Genomic DNA, 24,645 nt, shown 5'->3' with positions numbered 1-24,645 from the left:
GGGCTACTTCCTCACCAGACCCAAACAAGAGTATCAAATCAAATGCAGTCAAGTATACAAGTAACCACAAGGGAAGTAACTGACCACGCAGTAAAACATTCCAAAATCTTTAGTACATTGATTTTCAACTTGTGCTTCAACTCCAAACATATCAGATTTATTAGCAGCATTCACAAACAGAACAATGCGTCATTTTCACATCACACAATTTCTACGATTTACGGCATGGTTCCAATTACACTTAAAGATTATAAGTGAGACTATATCCTTCAAAACCTTACACTTTGACAGGTGTTCACTAAAATGCTGATATCACAGCAGGTGCAAAAGACGAGTTCTTCACATGTTAATCCCTTGATTCTTTTGTCAATGTACACAGAACAACTTGAAGCTCTACCTAAATTGCAAACTTAACCATAATATCCCCCAAACAACATTCTCTAAAAAGTCTTTTGACGGTGTTCACAGCCTTCAAAAGTAGCTGACATCGCTTTGGTGTAATACTGAAACACATAGTTCACAAAATTCACGTAGCAGATTGATGTTTAAACACTGTTCAGATGCATTTTGACCACTTTGCATACAAAGACAATTTTTTACGCTGAAGTCGCCTCCTAAATACAAGGAATACCACCTACCCTACATGTAACAAAAACAGTCTGGCTTTTGAGGTATTCTAGAAAATGAACAGGTGCTACAGCAAGAGTTAATCGGAACCTTGGATAAATTGGGAAAGGAAGCAAGTACAGGTGAATAGGTTACTGGACGCAATGACTTCAATCATTCCTTGTACATATACCAACACATTTTAAGCTTTCTACGAGTTCAGGCGATTTTAACGTTATGAAATGATGTAAAATAATACTTCAAGCGTAATTGTGTTTTCACAAAACCTGAACAGAGACTTACAGAAAATTGTGTTCAACAAGCTTCAACAGGCTTCTTTTGTAACACTTTGTCTTGTTGTGTTCATTCACAAGTAGTGACCAAATAATTATAATTTCTGCACAAAAAAACGATGTCAAGATGACACCCCAAAATTTGTCTAGCATCTGTTACCTCATCCATAAAAAATCTCAAAAGATCAACTCCCAAATAAACCAGGTGTATTGCAAGATCAAATGTAACTTCAGAAAATTACATTACTGACCAAAAAACCTAATGACTCGTAAACAAAAGGTGTGTAACAAAGGAGAAAATTTTACATCATCTTCAAGCTTCCAAATCTCCCTTCAGCACATTACATAATAATAGAGTGACAAGTCAGGATTCTAGATTTGTTTCTGTTTACACATCAACGAGGTCTACCTCTTCCTCTTCCCCTACCCATTGGTGGTTTGACTGGTCGATCATCGGCGTTAGTTGACTTGGGATTCTTGACCGTCTCATCTACGGACAGTATCAAACATGCAGCCTCAGAGGCGGCCGTGATGGCGTTAATCTTAACAATGGCTGGCTCCCACACACAAGCAGCAAAGTTGTCTGCCACGCCCTCATTCAGAATGTCCACGCCGTACCATGTATGACCTATAGGGGTGTACATCCATTGAAATGGTCATGAATTACTGGGCTTTTTTGATGGAGGAAACTGAAGATGACAGTCACAGTGCATTTAAAATATACATGTAAACTGAATGTAAAATTATCAACCATCCCCCCCGTAAAAAGGAAAACGAGTCCGACAAAAATGTGGTTTTGCCCAGGCTGACTAAATGTAATCCCCTTTAACCTGACCCTCCCTTACCCTCTAATATCTTTTGTCCACCCCCTGATCTTTTTTAACGAGGAATCCAGCAGGGTGCAATAAACTGATCTGATCTTCCCTTAGTCACAAGGAATCTGTCAGTCACGTCAGCCAGCTGCGGATGTATCTATACCCACTCGCTTCCAGGATATAACTTTACACACAGCTGACACAACATGGAAGCCAGCAGATTCCATGATTACAGCCTCTGGAAAATATACAATCACCGACAACCAGATTGTGTTGCCAATCTGCCCATTTTGGTGGCACAGTACGTGACAGATTGATGCCAATATCAATGGGCTACTCCAGGACCTCCTTAGATATCGCCGGGGGTGAAATGCCCTAACATACCCCCTTCCCATTCCCTTTACTCCACTGCATTCCACAACCTATGGGTCTGTTGGATGACACACAAAATGTGGACCAATATGTACTGCTAGAAAGGCGTACTATCCAAAAAAAAAAAAAAAAAAAAGAAATGAGCAAGGTAGCTCACGTACTCCTTGAAAGTGCCAGGCAGGAAATTGGATTTGCAGAGGTGGACTCGACCCAACCACCAAAAACAGCCAATTGGATCCAATTTGCAGGTCAGGAAATGCCTCAATTTTCAGGGTACGTGAAACCATTTGAGGCAGAAAGACGAACATGTGAACATGTCCAACTGATGAAGGGGGAGGGGGAGGAGAGTCATGATGGGGGATATTGATGATGTAGGGTTCTTGCCATGCTACTGTGATGACTACTTGATGTCAGGTCCAAGTATTACACTCTATAGGGAATGGCTAGAATACACCTGTCCTTAATTGTTCAACTATGCCAATAACTGCAAGAAGGTAGGGTTGGAGTTAGGTTAGCGTGGTTCTGATTTGACCACGAAAATCTGGATTTTTACAAGTGTATTGATTACTGTGTTTCTCTCTAAAGAGTTCTGGTGTTTGGATCCAAATTATTCCAGCTTTGTGGAGATAAAATGTGCACCATATTCAGGAGGCATTCTGAGTGATGACCAATACTGATGAAAAGTAACAACAGGGAAATATACTGCAGCTCAGTCACACACTAAAAGCTGGAAAGAGCAAACGAAGACTTAAGACTTATGAACTTCACATTCAAAGTCTAAGAATCATGAACGAATGTAACAACAAACGTATAGTTAGTACTTAAACTAACCTTGTGCATGTTTCTGTCGGAGTTTGTTGAGAATATTGGTGGCATCAAATCCGGCATTATCACACAGCTGTCTGGGTATAATCTCCAATGCCTTAGCAAATGCACCAATCAGAATCTGCTGTTTGCCGGCGATGGTGCGTGAGTAGTCACGTAGGTACTTACTCAGCTCCATCTCAATAGCGCCCCCACCTACTCAAGAAAAGATAATATGCATACACAAATTGCTATGTAAATGTACGGCAAAGCTAACGAATTTTTAAGGGTATAATTCTGACACTAAAACTTTAAAAAATATTCCAAAAGTACAGGGAAAAGAGACAGTAGTCAATTTAGGAGTTTTGATTTTCTGTAACAGCAGCATAATCTCATACGGCTCATGACCCAAATGGTCTTCATCTCTCCCCAAAAATTGAAAATAGTTGGAAATAAATCTACTGCACCGTCAAAGAAAGTTGAATGAAATGTAAACCAGGCATTTTCCTTGAGCAAAAATAAAAGTGAACAGAGAGCCCATTCCTCCAGACGTAAGAAGCTCTGAGATGCCAAGGTTCCCATAACTCAGAGGAGCGAGGAGACAAATTATCTTGTAATCACTATGAAACTCTTCCAACAGATGTTGCAGATTTGAGAGAGGCCACCTGACCTGCAACTACAGCATCATTCTTGATGGCTCGTCTAACGATCATGATGGCATCGTGGAGAGAACGCTCCGTCTCCTCAATAAACTGTTCTGCCCCTCCCCTTAACACCAGGGTACAAGTCTTGGCCTGTGGGCATCCTGTAAAGAAGTTATACCTGTAACCCAACCATGACAAGAAATCATAAGTACTAGGGCCCACTACTGAAAGTGAGTTGCGAACAGGTCGGCCAAATCTACATTGTAAAAACATCGATTTTTATTATGTAATTTAAATTCTCCTTAATGTGGAGTAAAGCAACCCAAAAATATGTTTTAAAATAAAATTTCTAACTTTCTAGCATCGTTTAACCATGAGCACTGATTTAAAAAGAGTTCACTTCAAATATACTAAATTGAACATTGCAACTAAGGAGTGTTCTCCCTCATTTTGAAGCACTGGCATAATGAAAGAGGCACCAAATGAAAACAATGACGACCAAGATGAAAACAACTTTTTCATGTTTTAAGGATTTAATCCTTGGCTTCAGTTTCATGGTCACTTTAGGAACAAGAAACCAGTTAACCATTAATGACAGTCTACCAACCTCTCTCCTCCGATTTGTTCCTCATTGAATGCTTCACATGTTCCCAGGACATCTTCTGTTAGACTCTGAACTGACGTCTGTATAGCGCCCCCACAGGCCTGTAAAGTACGCTTGAGATCCTCCTCTACTACACGGCCTGCACAAAACATGTCCCTGTGTGTGAAATCAAACAAACTTGTTATTCCTTCCATCTCTTGATTTACTTCTCTTTGCATCAATTGCCCCTATCCACAAATACAACCTTTATCAGCATTTTGGGAAAGATATTAAATCTGACAATTTCAGGGGTGTGAGTGGCTCCTTAAAATTAATGCTGAACACAGCTGGCAAAAAGCTGCAATGTAAAAAGTTCCCATACTTTTGTGCAGACCAAAAGCTGAAACTCAGAGTCAACATCTACACACAAAAATCAGTGAAAAAGATGGATTCTCACATCCCTGAAATTTCTTACACGCATCGCATGCACACACGAGGCAATATGGACACTGTAATTTCCAGTTGATGGGGAATTTGGACACCAAGTTTTCAAATGCTGACTAAAACTTTTCAAACTAAATGCATCTTCTCCAATAAATCTGGCTGTTCAGCATCTTTTAATTTCTACAGCATCAACAATATCCCCCCATTTCTATTGTTCATTCAACAAAAGTCTTGGGAGTCATTGTTGATGATAAGCTTAGCTGGAGTGACTTCTTTCATCTGCAAGATTGTTTCCCGTAACATTGGCGTTCTTTCCAAACTTTGTTCCTTTCTAACAGCTTGCACACTTCTTTTGCCTTACTTTAACTATTGCAATATTGTTTGGGCACGTTCCAGTAACGACAAACTTCATTCACTCACAATTATTCACAAATGGGTCATTACAATCTCCACCCTTTCACGCCCTTGGGATCCTACAGCACCTCTCTGTTTCTCTTCATACATTAACTTTATCTGAGATAAGCAAACTTCACACAGGGATTTTCATATTTAAGCATGTTAACAACCTACTTCCTTCGTTTTTTTCTTCTTACTTTACCGCAGTTTATTCCGTGCATAGCCAAAGCACTAGAGCACTTCTCAATCTGTTTTTGCCTTTTGTACGTACATCCTATTCCCTGAATACACCGAGATTCTCAGGACCCCGTCTTTGGAATAGTATTGATGGTAATATGAAGTCCCAGTCATCTTTGGGATGCTTTAAGAGCAACTACAAAAACACCCAGTTTCTGATTACCTGAGGTAGCTCCTTCTCTGTTATCATTCTAATCGTCCTTTTGTTCTTCTAACATTTCTTGTGTTTGGTAATTCTGGTTTTTGTTACATCTCAAGTCTGTTCAGTGTTGGTTCGTCTTTGTTTTATTTTGACTGCACGGTCCTGCACTTGTTTTTCTTTCATGTATAATCTGTTGTCAGTCTTCCTTGTCTGGTTCTCTTTTTCTTGTCTAAATAAGGCATTTCTGAACAAGACTTTGTCTTCTGAATATGCCTCTGTATTCGCCCCTGCTTTAACGTCTTATGGTCTTATTCAATTGTCACTCTTGTAGTCAAAAATCTTTCATTTCTTGATAATTTGATGCATACACTGCAATATGGAAATAAATGTTGAGTCCAAAAAAACACCACCACTCCACTGTTAAAGTAGTTTTTAATTAAGCGTTGGAATTCATATGAAGGCACAATGATTCCACTTCTTCCCCCAGATTGATCTGTCTGACAAAAACCCCAAGACTGTAGCTAGGAATCCCTGGGATAGTGTCAGTTTCATTACTCAGGCACTCCATGGTTTGCGTCTAATGGATGGCTCCCCCTCCCCAAGTGGTATGAATAATGTCTAGGCCATTTGAAGCAGATAGGCCCAGACGGGATGGCTTCTGTCACATCTGACCCAGATGCTTCATGAACCTGACTTGTCCTTGCTACCAGTGAATGCAGTAGACCCAAGGTGCTATCCTAACAGATAAGATACCTGTCAAAACCCTTACTTTTATGACTGAGACAAATTGATGTGATCCACAACACCGACACTTTGCATTTATCATGCCCACAGAAAAGAACATCATTGGACATTTTTTGGTCAAATTTAGTCTCCCAGGGAGTAGACAAAACAACCTTGGCCTAAAAACAAAGCTGCTGACCATATGTCTGGCTCCAGTGAACTGAAGAGACACTGAGAGTGTGGATCTTGTCAAATCCTAGAGCTTAGTTTTGCCCGGTGGGCCAACAGAGCAAACAAGTTACACAATCAAATATGATTCACAGAATCCTGGTTTATCTCCACGGCACGTCAGTAGTTCTTTCCTCAGAGATGCATGAAAAATAAAACCAATCCTGACAGAGACATCCCTGGAAAACACGTCAAAGTCTTGTAGACACTCTCTCAAAACATAAACAGTGAATATCTCCTTTGAAATCAGAATTTCCCTAGTGCCAAACAAATCCCATTGCACAGGGTCAGTAACTAATATCGTTAAAATAAATTCAGGCCATCTTGGTGTTTAGCTACACCCAGAAATCTACTGACAACATGAAAGTGCCAAAGCCTGTCACAGCAAGCAGGCCCTGTTCTTCAAGCTCTGCACCCAAGGTGGCCAATCGCACAACTTGGGAAGGCACTGCGTGGCATGAACCCCATTCACGCCCGACTTTTACAACATCACAGAATCTGATTCCACTTATGTTGGAATCCGACTTGACCCTATCTCTGCCACCATCACACATTCTTTGTGGGGTTTGGCAATCTGCGCATTCAACAGACGACCTGTCATACCAGCTTTTGATTTCTTGCTCTGGTGGGATTAAATTGAGCTTGGTTTTGATTCAGCAAAAAATGTCTGAAAACCCTGCGGTAGGGTTGAGTACCTTCAAAGGAACAACAACATGATTAAATATTTCTGGTAATGAAAGCATGGATTCCTCAAAAGGGCCCTTGCCATTATAGATAATTAGCCTGAAGAAACCTGCCGCAAGGAGACAATGACAAGTTGTTTTTTCTAACAGCCTTGCATTAGTTGTTTTGTCTGATGGGACGATCTTATTCACCTGTCAGCGAAATACTGAGTAGCAACGTCGCCGATGGGTAGCTTTGACAGGACAACCTTGGCTCCACTTTGATGAATCTTCTCAAGTTTATCATAAAGGATGGACCATTCAGCGTCCACGATGTTTTGGTATTCCTGAATGAAATATAAAATGCAAACTATGGATTGAGTGTGAATGACAAAAAATGCATGGCTTATTGCAAAGGATGCTATGCATGAACGTCGTGGGTTAGACCTTGTGTTGCTTTTTGCTTAGTCATGAATAAATTCCGCCCGATATTTCTTTTGAATCAACCGCACTGCTCAAGAAGTCATTTGCACTGCCTCAACATGACGACAGGAATTGCCAGAGGATTTTGAAGGATTGAGGCAGTAGGCACACCTCCAAGTAACATTTCCAAGAAATTTTGGAGGATTTCGAAGGATTGAGGGAGAATCCAAGTTTTTCACCTCCCCCAACGTGGAAGATTCAAGAGGTTCCCTTGCAAAAAGGGTCTAGGGGGTTAGGGCTAACCTTTAAGTTGCAGTATAATTTAGGACCACCTTGTTTTCTGTAATACTGGATGGAAATTTCAAGTAACAAGTTGAGACTCTAATGTTTGGATACGCGTCAACTACAACTTGTAGGAACTCAGATGTATTAGAAAAAAGTCAGAGAATTTTAGAGAGTAAAGTCTATGCAGCGAATGAGTTCCAATTATCATCTACAAGATAACCCTCATTCTGAGGTACCTACTCTCGTTCAGTGTTGATGCAAAATACTTTTCTGTAAAGCTCTCATAAAATAAACTTTGATACAAACTAGCTGAGTTTCTTGAAGCGGACATGCACAGAGCATGGGTCCTCCGTCCCCTTCATATTGGGGTCTCAGTGTCATAACATTGATGATTCACTTCCTTTGGTAGGAAAAGGGGGTTTCTAAAGTTAGAGATGACTAGACAGGCAACTAGGAAGGGATACAGATCTATAGTGCGGTTTGATGAGCATACTATCAGATTTCCTCTTCCTTGTTTGTCTCTCCAAAAAAATCTCTCCAAACTTTGTTGTGTTGTCTTAGGACATCCCTGGTGATTCTAACTAAATCTCAACACAGAAACAGAGAGACCAAAAATGTTTCTTGTTCTTTATACAATTTTAAGTGGTATTGCGAATGTAAAATTTATATTGTTTAAAATATTAATTACAGATAAAACTGGAGCCCTGAATGGGAAGGATCAAATTTGAAGATAGGACGTTGTTTAGGTATTGTTCAGCTTTATTTTACCTTGACTCAGAGAACAATTGCCAGAAATTATTGGGCGATGTGTACCAGCCAACAGGTTTTTCTTGATAGCTTACCTCAACATTATCCACCCTTACTTCAGCATTCTCCTTCTCTGATTTGAGTTCCAACTCTACATTCAAGAGAGCAATCTTGGGATTCTTGTAAGATTTGGGTTGCATCTCAAAGCCAGCATAGCTGAATGTCTTCTTAAAGGCAACACCTGCAACTAGCCTGGATTCCTGCAACAGAGGCAATAACTGGTGACAATTTTCGACAGCAAACTTGTAGATCAAGGATATTACTTACCTCAGCGGTCACAAACCACTGGATGGAGAACTCTTACCACACAAAGTATGTACAGAATGTTAGGAAAACCAATGTCAAGCATTGGAATAATGTCTGTTTCAATCACTATGATCTACTCAACTGACACACCGAAGTGCAACATAAAAAAGATCAACTCTCAGAAACAGATTCTCACGACCGTGTCGGCAAAGACCATCCATCAGAACGACAGGTGATCATTACCTGGACCATGATGCATTGTTCTACCACAACAGTAACACAGAATGAAGCAATGACATAAAATACTTCCCTGTTGACTGTGTTGTGGATTAACACAAATCAACTAAGTCTTCTATTCTAAATCAGTATCATATTTAAAGCTGTCTTTCCTAGTACTTGTGGGTTGGACTCTGTAATGATTGCGTCTATGTGGTCCAATCAATTTTCTCCTAAGTTCTACTTAATGCAGTGCCACAGTGGGATCATCATACATCAAGTCCAACAGCATGTTGAAGGATTAAGAACTTTGCCACTGTTACCTGACATGCAACTTTTGTCGATTTTAGGTTCAAACTAATGATGAACAGTGCAGAGAATGATCTCAGTCATTTTGAAGTGGAAGGTTCCCAGCCAAGATGGCCAAGGAATTGGGGCTTACATTGGACCACATCCTGGAATGATGACATACCTCTAGGGCTCCTCCTTGAACCTTCTTGATACCAATCATTTCCATGGGTAGATTCTCACCCAGTAGACTGACTGCACTAACCACCATGTTTGCAAAGAAGTCTTTCTGGGCAGCCACTAGCTTGGAGCTTAGAGTTGTAGCTGCACACTTCTCTAGTAGCTTTCTATGTTCACTAGAGAGATTACAAAAAGAGGGGGTCCTTGTATTTAGCCGAAGTGCAAGTCAATAGATGATTCAACTAGTTCTGCTTCAACAAATCTGGACAAAGACAAGAAAGGTAGCTGTGGAATACAAACATCCAAAGTTTAGGATTCAGAACATTCCAGGCACATAAGCAAAATTCAGTCTGCAACTCAGATTGAAATGACAACGGAATCATCCCTTACCTCTAGCATTTCTTTTTAAAAGTGAGAGTCCTTTAAAAATTCCTTAAAACAACTGCCCAAGCCCAACACAAGGTAAAAACTGTCACTGGTACACAAATTTCTACTGAAGTCACATATGCCGTGAATGCTTTCTTCAAGTGTTTGTTCCAGATAGATACCTTTAACTTGGTAAAAATTTTTAACATTGACAGTCAACTGATCTTCTTGGGAAGTGAGTAAAACAGCCCTGCCAGTATGCTGAAGCTTTTCACTTTTAAGCTCAACGGTGTCACAAAAGTGTTATTGACAGAATCAGGATGTAATCAAAATCTTCACTCCTGTAGTTGTCTCACAACGCCAATCAAAGTAAATTTATTGTGAGTGTATTCAATAAATAGTTTTCCGAGGATATTTCAGCCAATCTCGGCATGACAGGCACCAGGTGTAGTGCCGCGATGATGGCGAACGTGTCGTATAAATCGCGCCATCATCCTAAGCATAGGTCAGCAGCCCCCATCTGTCATTTAGGGGCGGTCCTTGGAGATGACTCCAAGAAACCAGAATCCACTTTCTCATTGATATCTTACATCACACTTGATAACAAACACATGTTACGATGCATCAGTTTACACACACTAATACGAGGGAGGTTACAGCTGGTGAATAGGGCACTGGGGAAAGGTAAGAAAGTGGACAGGGCAAGTCATATGGTCGCCCTTCAACTCCAAATTAAATCTGACAATATTCTAGGACAAACCCAGATTTTAATGACCAATGTAGAAACAACATACATGTATCTTAAACTACCAACCTTTAGAACTCTCTTGGCATTCTGCAAAACAGTCTTGACTAATACTCAACTATGCCAGAAACCAATGGCACATTCTTTGTACCTTCATTCCAAAGGAGCATTAAGTCCCATGTAAAGCAACATTGGCTGGATTCTATCATCCTCAATCCTTCCAAATCCTCCCAAACTACTTCATAGATGTTGATGGAACTGGGAAGATTAAGATTTGAAAGTTGTTGATCCAAAGGAACTCAACAGATTAATCAATCTGAAGTACTCTTAAGAACTGCTCTCTGCGATGGTCTAGGTACTGTGCTTCTGGTCAGGATAGTCAACTAAAAATGGTTATTCTCAGCATTTGGCCAACTGATTCATCTGAGGTCTCCATGACGCTAAAGTTGAACACCTGCAGCTGCCTCAAACGAGCACACGATATTGTGAATGTACTAAGCACAACAACAGAAATTTCCTCCTCAATGTTATTCAATTTTGGAAGATTGAAAGTAAAGCAGTGCGAGAATTCCTAAATATTGCTTTGGCAAAAGCAATGAAATTTGTTTGAACGGGCTCATATATGAAAAATTAAAATGCAAAAAGTCGTATAAAAAATGACATCCGATGACAAATTCTGGGCCAATCCCCCCCGACGTGTTCCCATACAGATGAAAACGGCTCTCATCATAAACCCACAACAGACCCCTACTTATGTCAGCTCCCACTACTCCATATCATATGGAAATGGTCCACAGCTGCTCTTCATTTGGTCTAACTGACAGCTTGGTGAGACATAACCAACTGACTCATGGGCCCCTCCGACCAAAAATGAAGTGGGGGAGGGGGATTACACAGAGAGGGATACCTGTGGTGATACAGGAAAGGGGGGGGTGTCTTGTCCTACTAATCATTGCTAGGTCAGTTGACTAAGGTGAAATCTGTGGACACTTTGCGGTTAATATCTTGCGCAATCCTGCACCTGACAAGTACTCACAACTCATTGTAACATTGTGATTGTCAAGTCTACTTCCACAGGTGATAGGTGCACTATCAAAAATACATACACTGCTTTCTGTATGTGATTTTGAGTCATTTTTGCTGTTGTGTCTTTGACATTAAACAGACTATGTGACACATTACCAGTTTTATCACATTTCCAATTGTGCTGCCTAGAGCACACTGCAGGTGCCTTGTAAACACTTCAGGGTCAATGCTTTCAATTCATTTGCATATCTTTACTAACTACTTGTCTTAGCTACAAGTGAAAGCTGCCCTTGAAATTATTTGTCAAAGATTATTTAGCCACAAGAGGTTGATTAAACATAAAAATACAATACTGCAAACAATGTTACTCATGAGGGGAAAAAAAAGTGTCTGAAATGGTCTAAAGAGAGATTTCAAAGTGCACCATCATCAGACTGGATGTAGACATTCATTCAATTTGGCACAAAATCCACCCCACAATTCTTCATGACATAGTTCTTGGCCAAGTTGGTAGTGTCAAGGGAACTACTTTCGCTGGTAAGATTTCCAGTGAAGACGGAAGGGTGTATTGGAATCAAGTCAAGATACTGGCTCTCTCCAGAAGAGGGAATACATGAAAAACAAAAACCACAAAGCTCCCGCCCAGATACTATCCTCAGGAAAGAGCACCGGCAAAAAAGTGCAGATTGTGAACTTTAAATCCAAACAAACAAGAACAAGGAATGTGCCAGAATACAATGCTGACATCATGGCAACCTTTTCCTTACCCTCCTTCCCTTCCCCTTTCGATGTTGACCCTTTAACTGAACACAGGACAGCAGACAAGTTACTCAGCAGACGGATTTCTCTATTCTATGTCACATTACTCAGTCTTATCCCTTCTCAATCATCTAAGCTTGCCTCCGGGGCTAGAGACGGATCCTGCATTCTACCATGAAATCTCCCAACTCTGACTCTCCAAAAATTACACACATACAAGAATGCCTAGTGATTTACGACCTGACCAACGACAGGAAGAAAAAAAAAGGAGACATTTTTCGCTCTGCTCTGCAAACCAGTTTCTTAAGTTACGGATGAAGAAAAAAGTTGAAGAGAGAAAGAGAGAGAAAAAGGGCTGAACATCTGAGGAACGCTAAAGGGTACTCGGTCATGTGGAACCAAAGGCTCTCTCCATCACCAAACACACATTGTTTCATTAAACATCAATGGTTAAATGGCACTGACTTAAGTAGGGCAGGGAAAATATGATTAATGACCCTTCTTCCCCTTGGGGGAGGGGGCAGCAAACAAGCAGCGTCCAGACTAACATACTCAGATGATTCAAATTTTCTCTTAGCTTTTGGACTGACTTGGCATATGGTTCCATGTCAATTCTGATCTTGTCATATTTTGGTAATTCATGACCCTGCTTTACATCCCCCGTTTTCCAGTATTCACAAACAGTCACCTAATCCAGTGCCCTTTTTCAAACTCAAGAGGGCTTCATTCTCCAAGAAAGTTTCATCAATATGAGTGACCTGCATTGGTACAATATATTTCAGTCTCCTATTGACGGACAAAGCATACTGTCTGAAACATTGAGTACCACTGGTTCTTTTCAGAACCCTACATACTAAAAAAAAAAGAGATATATCCATGGTACTACCACAAACCTATCTAGTTTACTTGCTACCTCCACCATGAAAAGCTTCAAATCTCATCTACTACATACATGTACATGTATTTCTCAGGGAAAATGTATACAAAAAGATTAAACTGTATGAGCGAAAAATTAAGACAGAAAGAAGGCAATAAGTGGGAAAAATTAGAGCAAACATCCTAACAGACATTTACGAGAATGCAGCAGTATTTTAAAAACAATCTCAGGAAATTAAATTCTTTAGTTGAAGCAGTTAATACAATGGTGATGCACAAAGTTAAACATTAACCCAACTCTCAAGGCTTATTTTCTCCTAAAAAACCTTCTTGAATCTTCAAAAATCCATTACTGTGTGTGAAACCAAGGGTTGGGCTCCTCCTTTCTCAATCCTGCAAATCCTAATAGAACCTGATGGATTTAGAAGGATGTGGGAAGATTTGGTTGAGAGGCGTAGCTTTCTAAATCTTGCAAACACACTTCAAAATCTGGTGGAATGAGAAGTCTCTGGAGAGTTGAGATCAGAAAGCAAAGTAAATGAAACGTAACACTCTGACTTGACACATTTTTCACGTCAATCGGGGGGTTTCAAAAACAATGTCAGGATCCAAACAAATGCGGTAAGGGAAGACAGTGGGCACAATACATTCAAACACACATTCACAAATGCTTGAAGATTCAGTCATCATCCAGAAAGAAAAGCAAGTGGACTTTTGTGGTGTAGAGAAAACTTCACCACTGACGAACCCCTGAAGCCATAATATGAGCCACCTGTACATATAGCTGACTCCAGAGGGAGCCCTAGCAATACTCGAGGGACGATCGCTCCTTATGATGTCCCTTCATGATTACAAATTAGGACTGATGCCATGTGATATATGTATGCCTCAACCTGCCAAGTAACTAAGAATCATAGGATATGTCTTAAAAGGCTGTCACATCTCCAATTCCATAAAACGACATGTAAATGACTCAAGCCAACATAGTTGCACTGTGATTGACAGACGACTTCAAACTACGTTCCCCATGTATGTTAAGTTCAATGCAGGAGACGTGACCTGCCTTTCTTTCACCTGTGGCTGAGAAACTCCAATAAAGATATTGAACAAAGGCAAAAGGAAATGTCAACGTTACTTGGTAGGAAAACCACTTGAATAAAGAAGCTGAGGATATACCAGACAAATTCCAACAAAATCCAAGGACAGAACCAAAATGGTATATTCAATACAAAAAAGCCAGTATTAGCTAAATGTGCAAGTTGGTACAGTATTTTTCACACAAACAGTTAATAATTATAACCAAATCTGTAAATATTTGCTATTCGACAATAGTCATGAATGAAAGGTGGTAACCCGTATGTCCATGATGCAAGTGATGGGACTTGAAATGAGATTACTAAAAATGAATAGCAAAGGGAGCATAAATTCTTGCTTATATTACAAACTAAACCATGAGGTGTAGATTTCAGCAGGCATGCTGACCGCAAATCAGTATAACAAAGGGATTTGTGACAGTAAATCAACCACGGTGCTCTTTGGCATTTCAAAAGATGACTTAAGCTGTAAGCGAATTAGATGCTTCATGGTTGGGGCTTTGTTTCTGGCATCAGCACACCACGGTTTTATGCTGTAGCCAACAGTATCAAACACAGCTTGAGATTCTAGATAACAATACACCAGTCTAATCCAACAACATGCGAGGAAATGGTTTGTAATAGTCAATGTACCAGACAACGTTCACAGCAGGTCTGGATACTGTTTTGGAGACACATAACTGATGATTTTTAGTATAAATATTATTTAATTAGTGAATAAGTGTGAAAAATAATGTCCATGATTTTCTGACAGGATGAGACCTCACGGAAGTGATATTTAAGTTCCAGATTTTTGTGGTTGGAGAAAGAAGGCGTTGGTTGAAATATCAGTGAGTTGACTTTCTCTTGATGTTATTAACGCGGCATTCAGTTTGATATGTCATCGCTACAGTCACATCTGTCCAACTGCATCAGGGGAGTCAAAGAACTCACCAGCTGACGTTGTAATTTTCGGGTTCCCCTACCATCAATTAGCCGGCCGTTGACAGTGTACAGCACAGTTGATATGCATCATGCATCAATCAACGGCTTGATTAAATGCTAGGATTTCACTGCCTTATCTGCCACAATGCATTTCTTAGTGAAATTACGGCAAGGCAAGAGTGCAGATAAGCGGTGATGAGGACCCCTAGGGGAGGGGAGGGGAGAGTAGGGGGTGTATTAGGGGGATAGGTAGATTGAAGTCAACCAGGGAGTCAATCGTGGGCGTCCGGGGCTACTCACTCTGGGTTGTCGCTCTCTATTTTGACAGCGATATCACGGATCTTGTCCAGAGCAAGTTGAGTAGCCTTGCGGAACGCTCGGACAATGACCTGTGGATGCACATTCTCATCAACAAACGACTTGACTTGTTTCAGGAACTCTGCGGCTAGCATGGTAACAGTTGTGGTTCCATCACCAACCTAATGTAAACAAAGAAAAATCAACTTTTTAACAACTGACCAGCTTGGCTAATTTTTAGATGCAAGAACTTCCACAAAACAACACGGAACAAAGGCAAGGAATAACAAAGGTGACCACAAATGTCATTTCTATGAAACATCCCACTTGAAAACTAAAAAATGATAAACACATCTTTAAATGATACAAATTTCCTGTTTCAGCATAACCTTACAGTTTTTTGGAAGTTTCACTTTTGACCTTTAGCAATTGATATGACTGAGTAATATATACCAGTCCAATTTAAAAAAAAGAGGAAATCAATTAAACCTAGAAGAAAAAGTGAATCACAGCTTGACAATGAAAGTTGGGAATTGTACTCCAGTTACACAGCTGGTATCACATTCCACCAACCAACCAACCAACAGGTTTAGCAAATTAGCATGCATAGTTTTTTCTCTCTTATTCTACGAGAAAAGATCGTGAACAACTTGGGGGGAAATGTAGATGACATCTTCTATTTTTCCTCCTTAACCTTGCCTTCCTGACGCCGCCACCATAACAATTAGAATGATAACCTAATTAACCTTGCCTACTGCTGTGGTCAAAAGGCAAGCTCTGATTGATGGAATCATACTCGTTAGTCTGGTAATCACCGATTACGTCTTATATAGTGAATCACAAAGCAACGAACCATGACCCAGCAAGATAGGCTGTAACTTGGACATCATTCTAGTCATTGCTGACCCTTTCCTGACCTTCTACCTGACCCACTGCCGTGGTACAAGTGACGTCACACAATTCTGGCATTCTCAGTGTCACAGTTAACTGACTTTATGTGCAAAGTTTTTGTGAAGTTGACCTTTGACCTTGTGGGTTGATTGACCAAACAATTCAGTCCAATAAAACATGTCCTTCTGAAAGCTGAACGGCATGCTCCAGACATGTGAAGCCCGATGCAGTTACATGCATGCAAATCCTGGTTGTGGCTGTCCAAAACATTATTGGATATGGCTCAATAGATCAGAATATTGCCTGTAAGCCTAATCCATTATACAGTAGTTCCGGGGGTAGGGGGATCGGAGCCAATGAAATCTTAACTTTCAAATCGATGTAAACTACAATATTTTGAGCAAAACTCTGAAACTCAACAAATCATTTCCAAAATCTGGGGAGCTATAGCAGTGCTGTTTAGGAATTACAGATCTACCCAAGTCTTATCACTTCTCTACACATGCTGCCTGCATGGGGGAATCCCCCTGCACAAACAATCAAGAGGGCGTCAGAATCACTGTGCCAATACAAAAGAAATAATCCCGGAGGAAATAGTGATGCCATGAGTCAATCATACAAAGCCCGCCCAGTATGAGTGAGACTGGACAACATGAAGCACCCCCTCAAGTGGCAAGGCTGGCTTAGATGAGATCCTTGTGGTCATTTGTTCAGACAACAGTTTTAACCCTAACCCTCCTCAATCCTCCAAAATCCTTCAGGTGGTTTTGGAGGATTGAGAGTGAATGGCAAAAGTGCATGGCTGATTGCAAAGGATGCCATGAGTGAAGGTCGTGGAGTAGACCTTGTGTTGTTCCTACTCAGTCATGCATAAATCCAGCCCGATATTTCTTTTGAATCAACCGCACTGCCTCAACATAATGACAGGAATTGCCGGAGGATTTTGAAGGATTGAGGCAGCTGGCACACCTCCAAGTAACATTTTCAAGAAATTTTGAAGGATTTTGGAGGATTGAGGAAGAGTCCAATTTTTTCATGCCCAAATTGGAGGATTCTGGAGGATTGAGGAAGGTCCCTAGCAAAAAGGGCCTGGGGGGCTAGGGTTAATTCACTGGTTTTCAGTTTAAGAACATTCATGAAATTGGTTTATTTTGTGCTTCTTTAACCCCAACACTCCTCAGTCCTCCAACAGGTGAAAGGTTGAGGAGTGTTAGGGTTAAAATAGGGCCACAAAGAAAATTGTTACACACAAATTTCCACAGGAATGAGCTTGTTTCTGACAAGTGCAAGCTTTTGGCAATAATTTTCTGGGTCTTATGACACTGGTGATGGGCTAAAATTTTGTTTCAAATCTACTGCACGTCAAAACAAAGTTCAGTTAACAACCAAATTATTCATACCCGTTTATCAATTTGAGGCTTTTTGTGTTTTTGGAAAGAATGAAAGGTGGCCACATAATATTTGGGACATAGTAGAATACTTGTAGCCGTCAGGTTTAAATGACTTATGGCATTGGTTACTTCATTTGCATAACAAAGAGAATGCTACATTGTTTAAATTTTGATATGCTCAGAATTATATTCATACGCTTCTGCACGTCATGGTATTTGGCCACAATCCTCTGAAATGCACCTGCTCCAGACATTCCTAAGATTCTGCATGTCGTTTTGAATATATCACCGTACAGTGCATTGTTAAGAAGTACAACATCTGCAAGCGTGGACAGAAGCCAAAGGTGTCTGGTTAGGAAAGTGTGCCGCGAGGCCCATTCCAACCCTAGAACAACAATCAATGCATTTCAAGACAACCTGGGTGAGATGGGCACCAAGGTCTCATACAGACAATCCTTTGTACACTGCACAAGGAAGGGCTACATGGGCATCGTCGAAGAAAGACCCTTCTCCTCACTCACAGGCATCAAAAAACTTGACTGGCATTTGCCAGAGGGCACCGAGACAAAGATCAAAGAGTTCTATGGTCAGACGAGACAAAAATTGAGCTATTTGGCCACAGGGCTGTTTCCTTCATTTAGTGCAAGTAGGATGAAACATCCAACCCAAAGAACACTGTGTCGACCTTAAAGTTTGAAGGTAGGAGCATCATGTTGTGGGGTTGTTTCTCTGCAAGTGGGTGTAGCAATCTCGTAAAAGTAGAAGGAATTATGAAGGAGTAGCAGTAGTATATCCAGATTCTGCAGGACAATGTCAAGCAGTCTGCAGAAAATCTCCACCTCAGCCCCAACTGGACCATTACATGTACTGGTACCAACAGGACAATGATCCTAATCATACAGCAAAGGCAGTCAAGAAATTGTTCCAGGATTCACAATGTGGAGGTACATGTAATACTACGGCCAAGCCAAAGCCTAGACCTGAATCCCACGGAAAAACCTGTGGAAAACCCTCAAGACCAAGGTGCATGCTCACAGGCCCTCCAACCTGAAAGAGCTAAAGGTCTTCCCCAACATGCCCAAGGAAGATTGGGCCAAAATTCCTGTGGAGCTGTGCCAAACACTCGTGAACAGCTACACAAACTGCCTAGATGCAGCAATCAAGAACGAGGGCTTTGCGATAGATTAGTAACTGTAATATTAACTCTTCTACACATAGGTAAAGGGTAGGAATAGTTCTGAACATGTCAGAATTTAAACAATGTAGCATTCTCTCTGTTATGCAAATGAGGTGAAATAAAAGCCACAAGTAATTTATACATGATAGCTAAAAGTATTCAATTATGGTTGAAATATTATGTGCCACCTTTCATTCTTTAGAAAAATAAAAAAAAAAAATATATAAGGGGTTATGAAAAGAACAAATTCCTCTTCTAAGATCCAATTCTGTAGTCTGCATGATTCAGCAAGTTTAGGTGGGCTTGAATAATCCAACTTCTAAACATCACACTGCTTTGATGTTCCCATTCATGCGACTAAAGTTTCAAGCATTTGGAGGAAAACTGTCACTAAATCCGTGGAACTCATTACTTAGACATGGTGTATGACTAGGTTTGAATTGACACTTCATGCGTTTGCCTTGAGAGCTAGACACGCTGAACATTCAATGTTACAGGAAGGGGTGTCAGTGCTTGTAGAAGGGGGCGTGTTACCAATCCCAGGGCCCTGCTTTCAATTAGCACCTATCCAACACCATGCCGTTGGTGTCACAAGGAGTTTGTAATAACTGACACTGATGTATCAATTATGAGCGACATGTAGTCATCATTTCCTTGAAAAGGACTTGGGCATTTTTTGTCGTTGACAGGCTTTGATCTGAGCTTGCTCATAAAACATGCATGGAAAAAGAGCAATTTGAATGCACCTCTCAAAGTATTCCTGCATTATATTTACCTGGAGGTGAAGACAGGGTTCATTGTTACATGAACAATGTCTGTTCTGTAAACAATGACTTATTTCACGAGCACAAGGGCATCAAAGCAAATCAACTCTTACAAACAGAATCCAATGGCTATGACGGCATTGACCGTCCATCAAAACATTAGTCGATCATTAGGTCCGACCTAGCCCACAATTGCATTTCTCTACTGCGACTATAACACAGGAAGAAGCAATGACTGACTTCAATGTGAATGTTATTACAAAAATCAAAACCCTATAAGCGCCTCCTAGAACACTAATACGTCATTAAGAGTTTTAGAAATAACATGCTTTCTTTCACTTTTAGAATTTGGAAATGGGGAGCTCCAATCTATCAGATGAAGGAAAAATAGGTGATTTAAAGACTACTTAAGACGTTTCTATATTTTAAGAGTGTCTACAATCACCTGATGGAAATCTGCTTCTGACATAAATGACCTGGGAAAGTCTAAATTTGGTATGAGGTTTAGAAAGTAAACTACTCACACTTCTGGTTCAACAGAAAACATTTAAAGGTAATATATTTTTGACAGAAAAAAATTAAGAAATAGCACACTGTAATACAGAGTTGACATTTTAGCAGATGACTTGTTCAGCAGAAGAAAACGTTTAGTTCTCAGCAAATCTGCCATTTCCACCATAGGAAACCCTGCTGTGATGAATCAGTTTCATCACAAACAGACCTGTGGTACTCAGATTCATTTAAAAAGTGACAAAATTTCCTTTGAGAACTTCAGGGATGTGTGATAGTACATGTATCTCACCTCAGCATCTTGTGACTTGGCAATCTCAACCAGTGTCTTTGCAGCTGGGTGAATGACATCCAGTAATTTGACTATTGTAGCGCCATCATTGGAGATGGTTACATTACCTGAAATACAACAAATGATCGGTACTACTTATGCAAGACAAATATTTTCGACAAGATCTGAGGTATCAACAATAACAATAAGATATTAGTACATGTACAATGACCATTTTTCTGCATCTCTTCATGGCCCCCGATTTCCTTTATTTTGAATGATTCATGCTTTTACTTCTAATGTAGGTTTGTTTGTTTGGTGTTTTCTGATCAATAAAACATAGAAAGAAAAAGAATAAACAAAATATTAACCTGTTCAAAATTTAACCCTAGCCTGCTAACCATCCTCAATCTTCCAAATCCTCTGGGTGGTTTTGGAAGATGTTGGAGGATTAAAAGTGTATTCAAGCCAAAAGGGCCCAGGCAGTTAGGGTTTACAAAAGTATGACTAAAGCAGAATCTCATCAGATGGTGAAAATAAGGAAAATATCAAAAATAAGGAAAGATATCAAGAAAACCTGAAACCTGTCACAAAACAAAAAGTTATGAACGTGTGAGAAACCTGTACAATTAAAATAAGCAACAAAAGAATGAAAGAAATAATCAGATTTGAAAAGAGATGTCACAGAAATAAGAAACTTCTACTCTACACTCGAACCTTGTCAATCAAATAACAATTTTCAACTGCATTTGAACTCACACTCAAGTGAATCAAGAAATAAAGACAAAGGGTTTAAAGGGTCATCTATTTTCTCTTCATTGTCATGATCATAAAAACTGATAGACTCCTTATTTCAAAGAATGAAATCTTTTCAGATTCTACCTCTTGGGTCTACCATAAGCTTGTCCATGCCTCTTGGGCCCAGGGTGGTACGGACTGCATCGGCTACCACCTGACAAGCATTGATATTACTGATGACCTGGGATCGCCCTTGAGAGGCTTCCGTCCCCTCCTTCAGGAGGATGATTTGTGGTTGCTGTGGACACAAATGATCAAATATTCAAGTTGCAATGTGAACAGTTCAGTGGTGCCAAATTCTTTTCAAAATAGTGAAAGCAAATTGAAGTGAAATTTGGCATTCCAGCATTAATGAGAATGATAACGATCCCATGCCACTGGACACATCCCAGCTCCAGCCCAACTCTCAGCCTCCATCATGTTCAGTATTGCTGTATAAATAAGGCAGCTTAAGCCAGAAATACTGAAACTATGCCTGTTACTTGTCATTCTTGCAAACGTCTTAAATAATTACGAGCTCTCTGACTGCCTTGTGGGCAAACTCAATGCACATGGACATCAACAAACTGAGCCCTACGTCCATGTCATTTAGGAGAAAGAGGGAAGAATTTGTTAAGATTTTTGAAAAATCAGGATGATTGCACCCAGTATTGCCGACAAGTCTTTTTTAGCAGCGCTATGTCTGGTGTACAGCTCGATGTAGTCACAGATACTTAACATTACACTGTTTAGGAAACGGTCATCGCCACACGCATGCAGACACGCATGTTTATTATGAATGGTCCACCAGCTCAGCCAGCATGTTGTGACGTCATCTCCACCAGGTACATTAGTATACCGTACAGTTTGAATCACTATATGAAAAAGATGGCGCCTTTGAGTTTGGCCAACAACTGAACAAGAGCATTTCTGATTTTAACGGGAAATTTTTCTCTTCCCATATGTGAGTAAACCTTACCATCATCATTGGAATCTCAAAGTCCCACCACGAGCATGGTCCTCCAAGACATACGCATGAGTAGGCTTTACGTGGTTTGGACACAAGACTTGTTGATCGTGACATTCGGGAGTGCTGCCAACGACTGTTTCCTGGTCAATACGTCTTGTGCCCCGACTACATATGGGCCTCTCCTGCGGTTTCATTAGAGGACCATGCTTGCCCATAGACTTATTGTGCCAGAAAACTCTACACGCCTGAATTTGAATGAGAGGAGGGGGCAAAAAGTTTAAGTGCTGTGCGTGTGTCGAGCAAAAAAGGTCGGATTTTGACAGATTTTGAGGTCAGAAATATCACTGAAGTCCCAATCATTTGACATAGGAATTTACGGAAGCCAGTAAGTGGTGATAGAGGTAGTTTTGGTGAGTCTTTGTAATTTTTGAGAACCGTTTCAACCTAACTCTTTGTACAGGCGTTGAGCGTTAGTATGACAATCCCGTCCAAATCAAAAAAGAGGAATACTAATGCTCCACTCAGCAGCGCTAGGCATCCCCGTACCGTCATTGGTCATGACCTAGACCAGTAAACAGGGCCCAACGAATACTCTTGTCATGTACTGGGCCCTGTCCCGATTAATAGGGATTTCTTTCAAAAACTTTATCAGGGACATCCGGGGCATAACTAAACATCCACTTAATTTTATGAGCTGAAATTGCACCGGTGTATTCACTACTTATGCTGTAAAAAATTCACTAGGTTGCTAATTGTAGAAAACTCGCCTTTTCCTCGTTTGGAGGAAAAAATGTTGCCTTTTTTACCGTTTTACCACCCCAGACGAAGTTTGCCCCACTTGCACAAAAGCAACGGCTGTTTTGTCACTTTCGTGTCACGTTACAGAGAGCGAGCCACGCTACCAATGATTTGCTGCAAACAGTGTGTGACTGGACAGGGAACCAGCCAAGGGCGTTGCATATTAGCTGTGACACAAAACAGTCGTAATTTTCTACGTGTACTTAGATCGACAGATACTCTCACAGATCTGAACAAGATACGTAGTTGTTAAAGTCTGGGTGCAAACTAGACAGGCTCCATTTAACGGTACCTGTTTACGGGTCTAGTCATGCATGTCATGACCGTGCATCCCTCAACATAGCCCCGCTAGTGTGGCACGGCCTCTCACTCCCGCTCCATCCTTAGCCACACATCCGTACACGAAATTTCGTGTCGGCATACTGAAAATTTTTGGCGCACCTACTTATCTTTGTGGGCGCAATTTCTTTTGCACACAGAGATCATCCTTAGCCTCTCCGCTTTCTTAGTGCCATTTATTGAATGATTTCACTCACGTTGTTCTGGTATTTTCCAGTCTTTTTGCCTTCACCCATTCAATCTCACCGACTCGCTCTAACAGTCGCCATCTTTAAAATAAGGTCGTTGAAAATTATGTCACTTGACCCCTCATCATCTCGGCGGCTGTTCCATGTCAAGAATCTGAACTGCTGTCAAAGTTTTGGAAGAGCCCATTGGCACATGTAGTATCTTATCGCTCCAACATGGAACAGCCGTCGAGACGATGAGGGGTCAAGTGACCTACTGTTCAGTGATCTTATTTTAAAGATCGCGACTGTGAGAGCGAGCCCGTTAGATTGAATGGATAAAGGCAAAAAGACTGGAAAATACATGAATAACGTGAGTGAAATCATTTAATAAACGGTTTTTAGAAGACGGAAAGGTCAAAGATCATGTTCGTGTGCAAAAGAAATTGAGCCCATGTTGATAAGTGGGTGCGCTGAAAATGTTCAGTACGCCGACACGAAATTCACATACGGATGTGTGGCTAAGGATGGATCGGGAGTGAGAGTCCGTGCCACACTAGTGGGGCTAGACTAGTGCAAGTTGTAGTGGGGCTACCCCCAACATGCCAAAAGCCCCCTTATTTTTAAATTAAAGAGAAAAAACGAATTTATACCGTCCTAATCCAGCATTTTCAAACCGATACTGAGTGTATGTATCTCTCTTTTTTTGGCCCAGCAAAACCAAACGGCGAAATTTTGCACAGAAACAGCAAGAAATTTATGCACCATTCATAGTAATGCGTAAAGAAGTTTCTAGAATACCACGTTGTAGCACTGTAATATAACTCGGAAAGACCGATATATAGGACAAATACCTGATGCAAATTTCAGAAAAGTAATAACTTTGGAAGACTACAAAATTCTGTAGGAAGTATAACAATGAATTGAGTTGTCTGATTAAGGAGGATTATCCTGATAAAAATCGCATGTCTCACCATCATTTTCGTATCGTCTGCTTCCAATGTGGTACATACATGAGTGGAGTAAAGAAATATCAGAACGAATAGAATCGGATGCTGTGTGTTGCTGCAATAAGACTTGTAAAATTCATTCTTTTATATTTTAAAATA

At 40.5% G+C, this 24,645-nt stretch overlaps 1 protein-coding gene across 1 annotated transcript; it reads right to left on the bottom strand.

Moving 5' to 3' along the window:
- Window positions 1-121: 121 nt before the first annotated feature.
- cct7 (chaperonin containing TCP1 subunit 7) lies at window positions 122-24,631 on the bottom strand. The gene is made up of 11 exons (XM_022225088.2): window positions 24,511-24,631; window positions 21,368-21,521; window positions 20,507-20,613; window positions 15,485-15,663; window positions 9,399-9,570; window positions 8,500-8,664; window positions 7,163-7,296; window positions 4,142-4,294; window positions 3,561-3,712; window positions 2,918-3,106; window positions 122-1,527 (listed from the first exon to the last, which is right to left on the bottom strand). Exons 1-11 carry the CDS (start codon window positions 24,514-24,516, stop codon window positions 1,295-1,297), a joined length of 1,644 nt encoding a protein of 547 aa, XP_022080780.1. The 5' UTR covers window positions 24,517-24,631; the 3' UTR covers window positions 122-1,294.
- Window positions 24,632-24,645: the final 14 nt, after the last annotated feature.

The sequence above is a fragment of the Acanthaster planci genome, linkage group LG13 (assembly GCF_054643075.1).
Source record: "Acanthaster planci isolate LZ-2023a linkage group LG13, COTS_SCS, whole genome shotgun sequence".
NCBI classification, from domain to species: Eukaryota; Metazoa; Echinodermata; class Asteroidea; order Valvatida; family Acanthasteridae; genus Acanthaster; species Acanthaster planci.
Note: the sequence above shows the minus strand (reverse complement) of the source record. Positions and strands in the feature narration are given on the sequence as shown.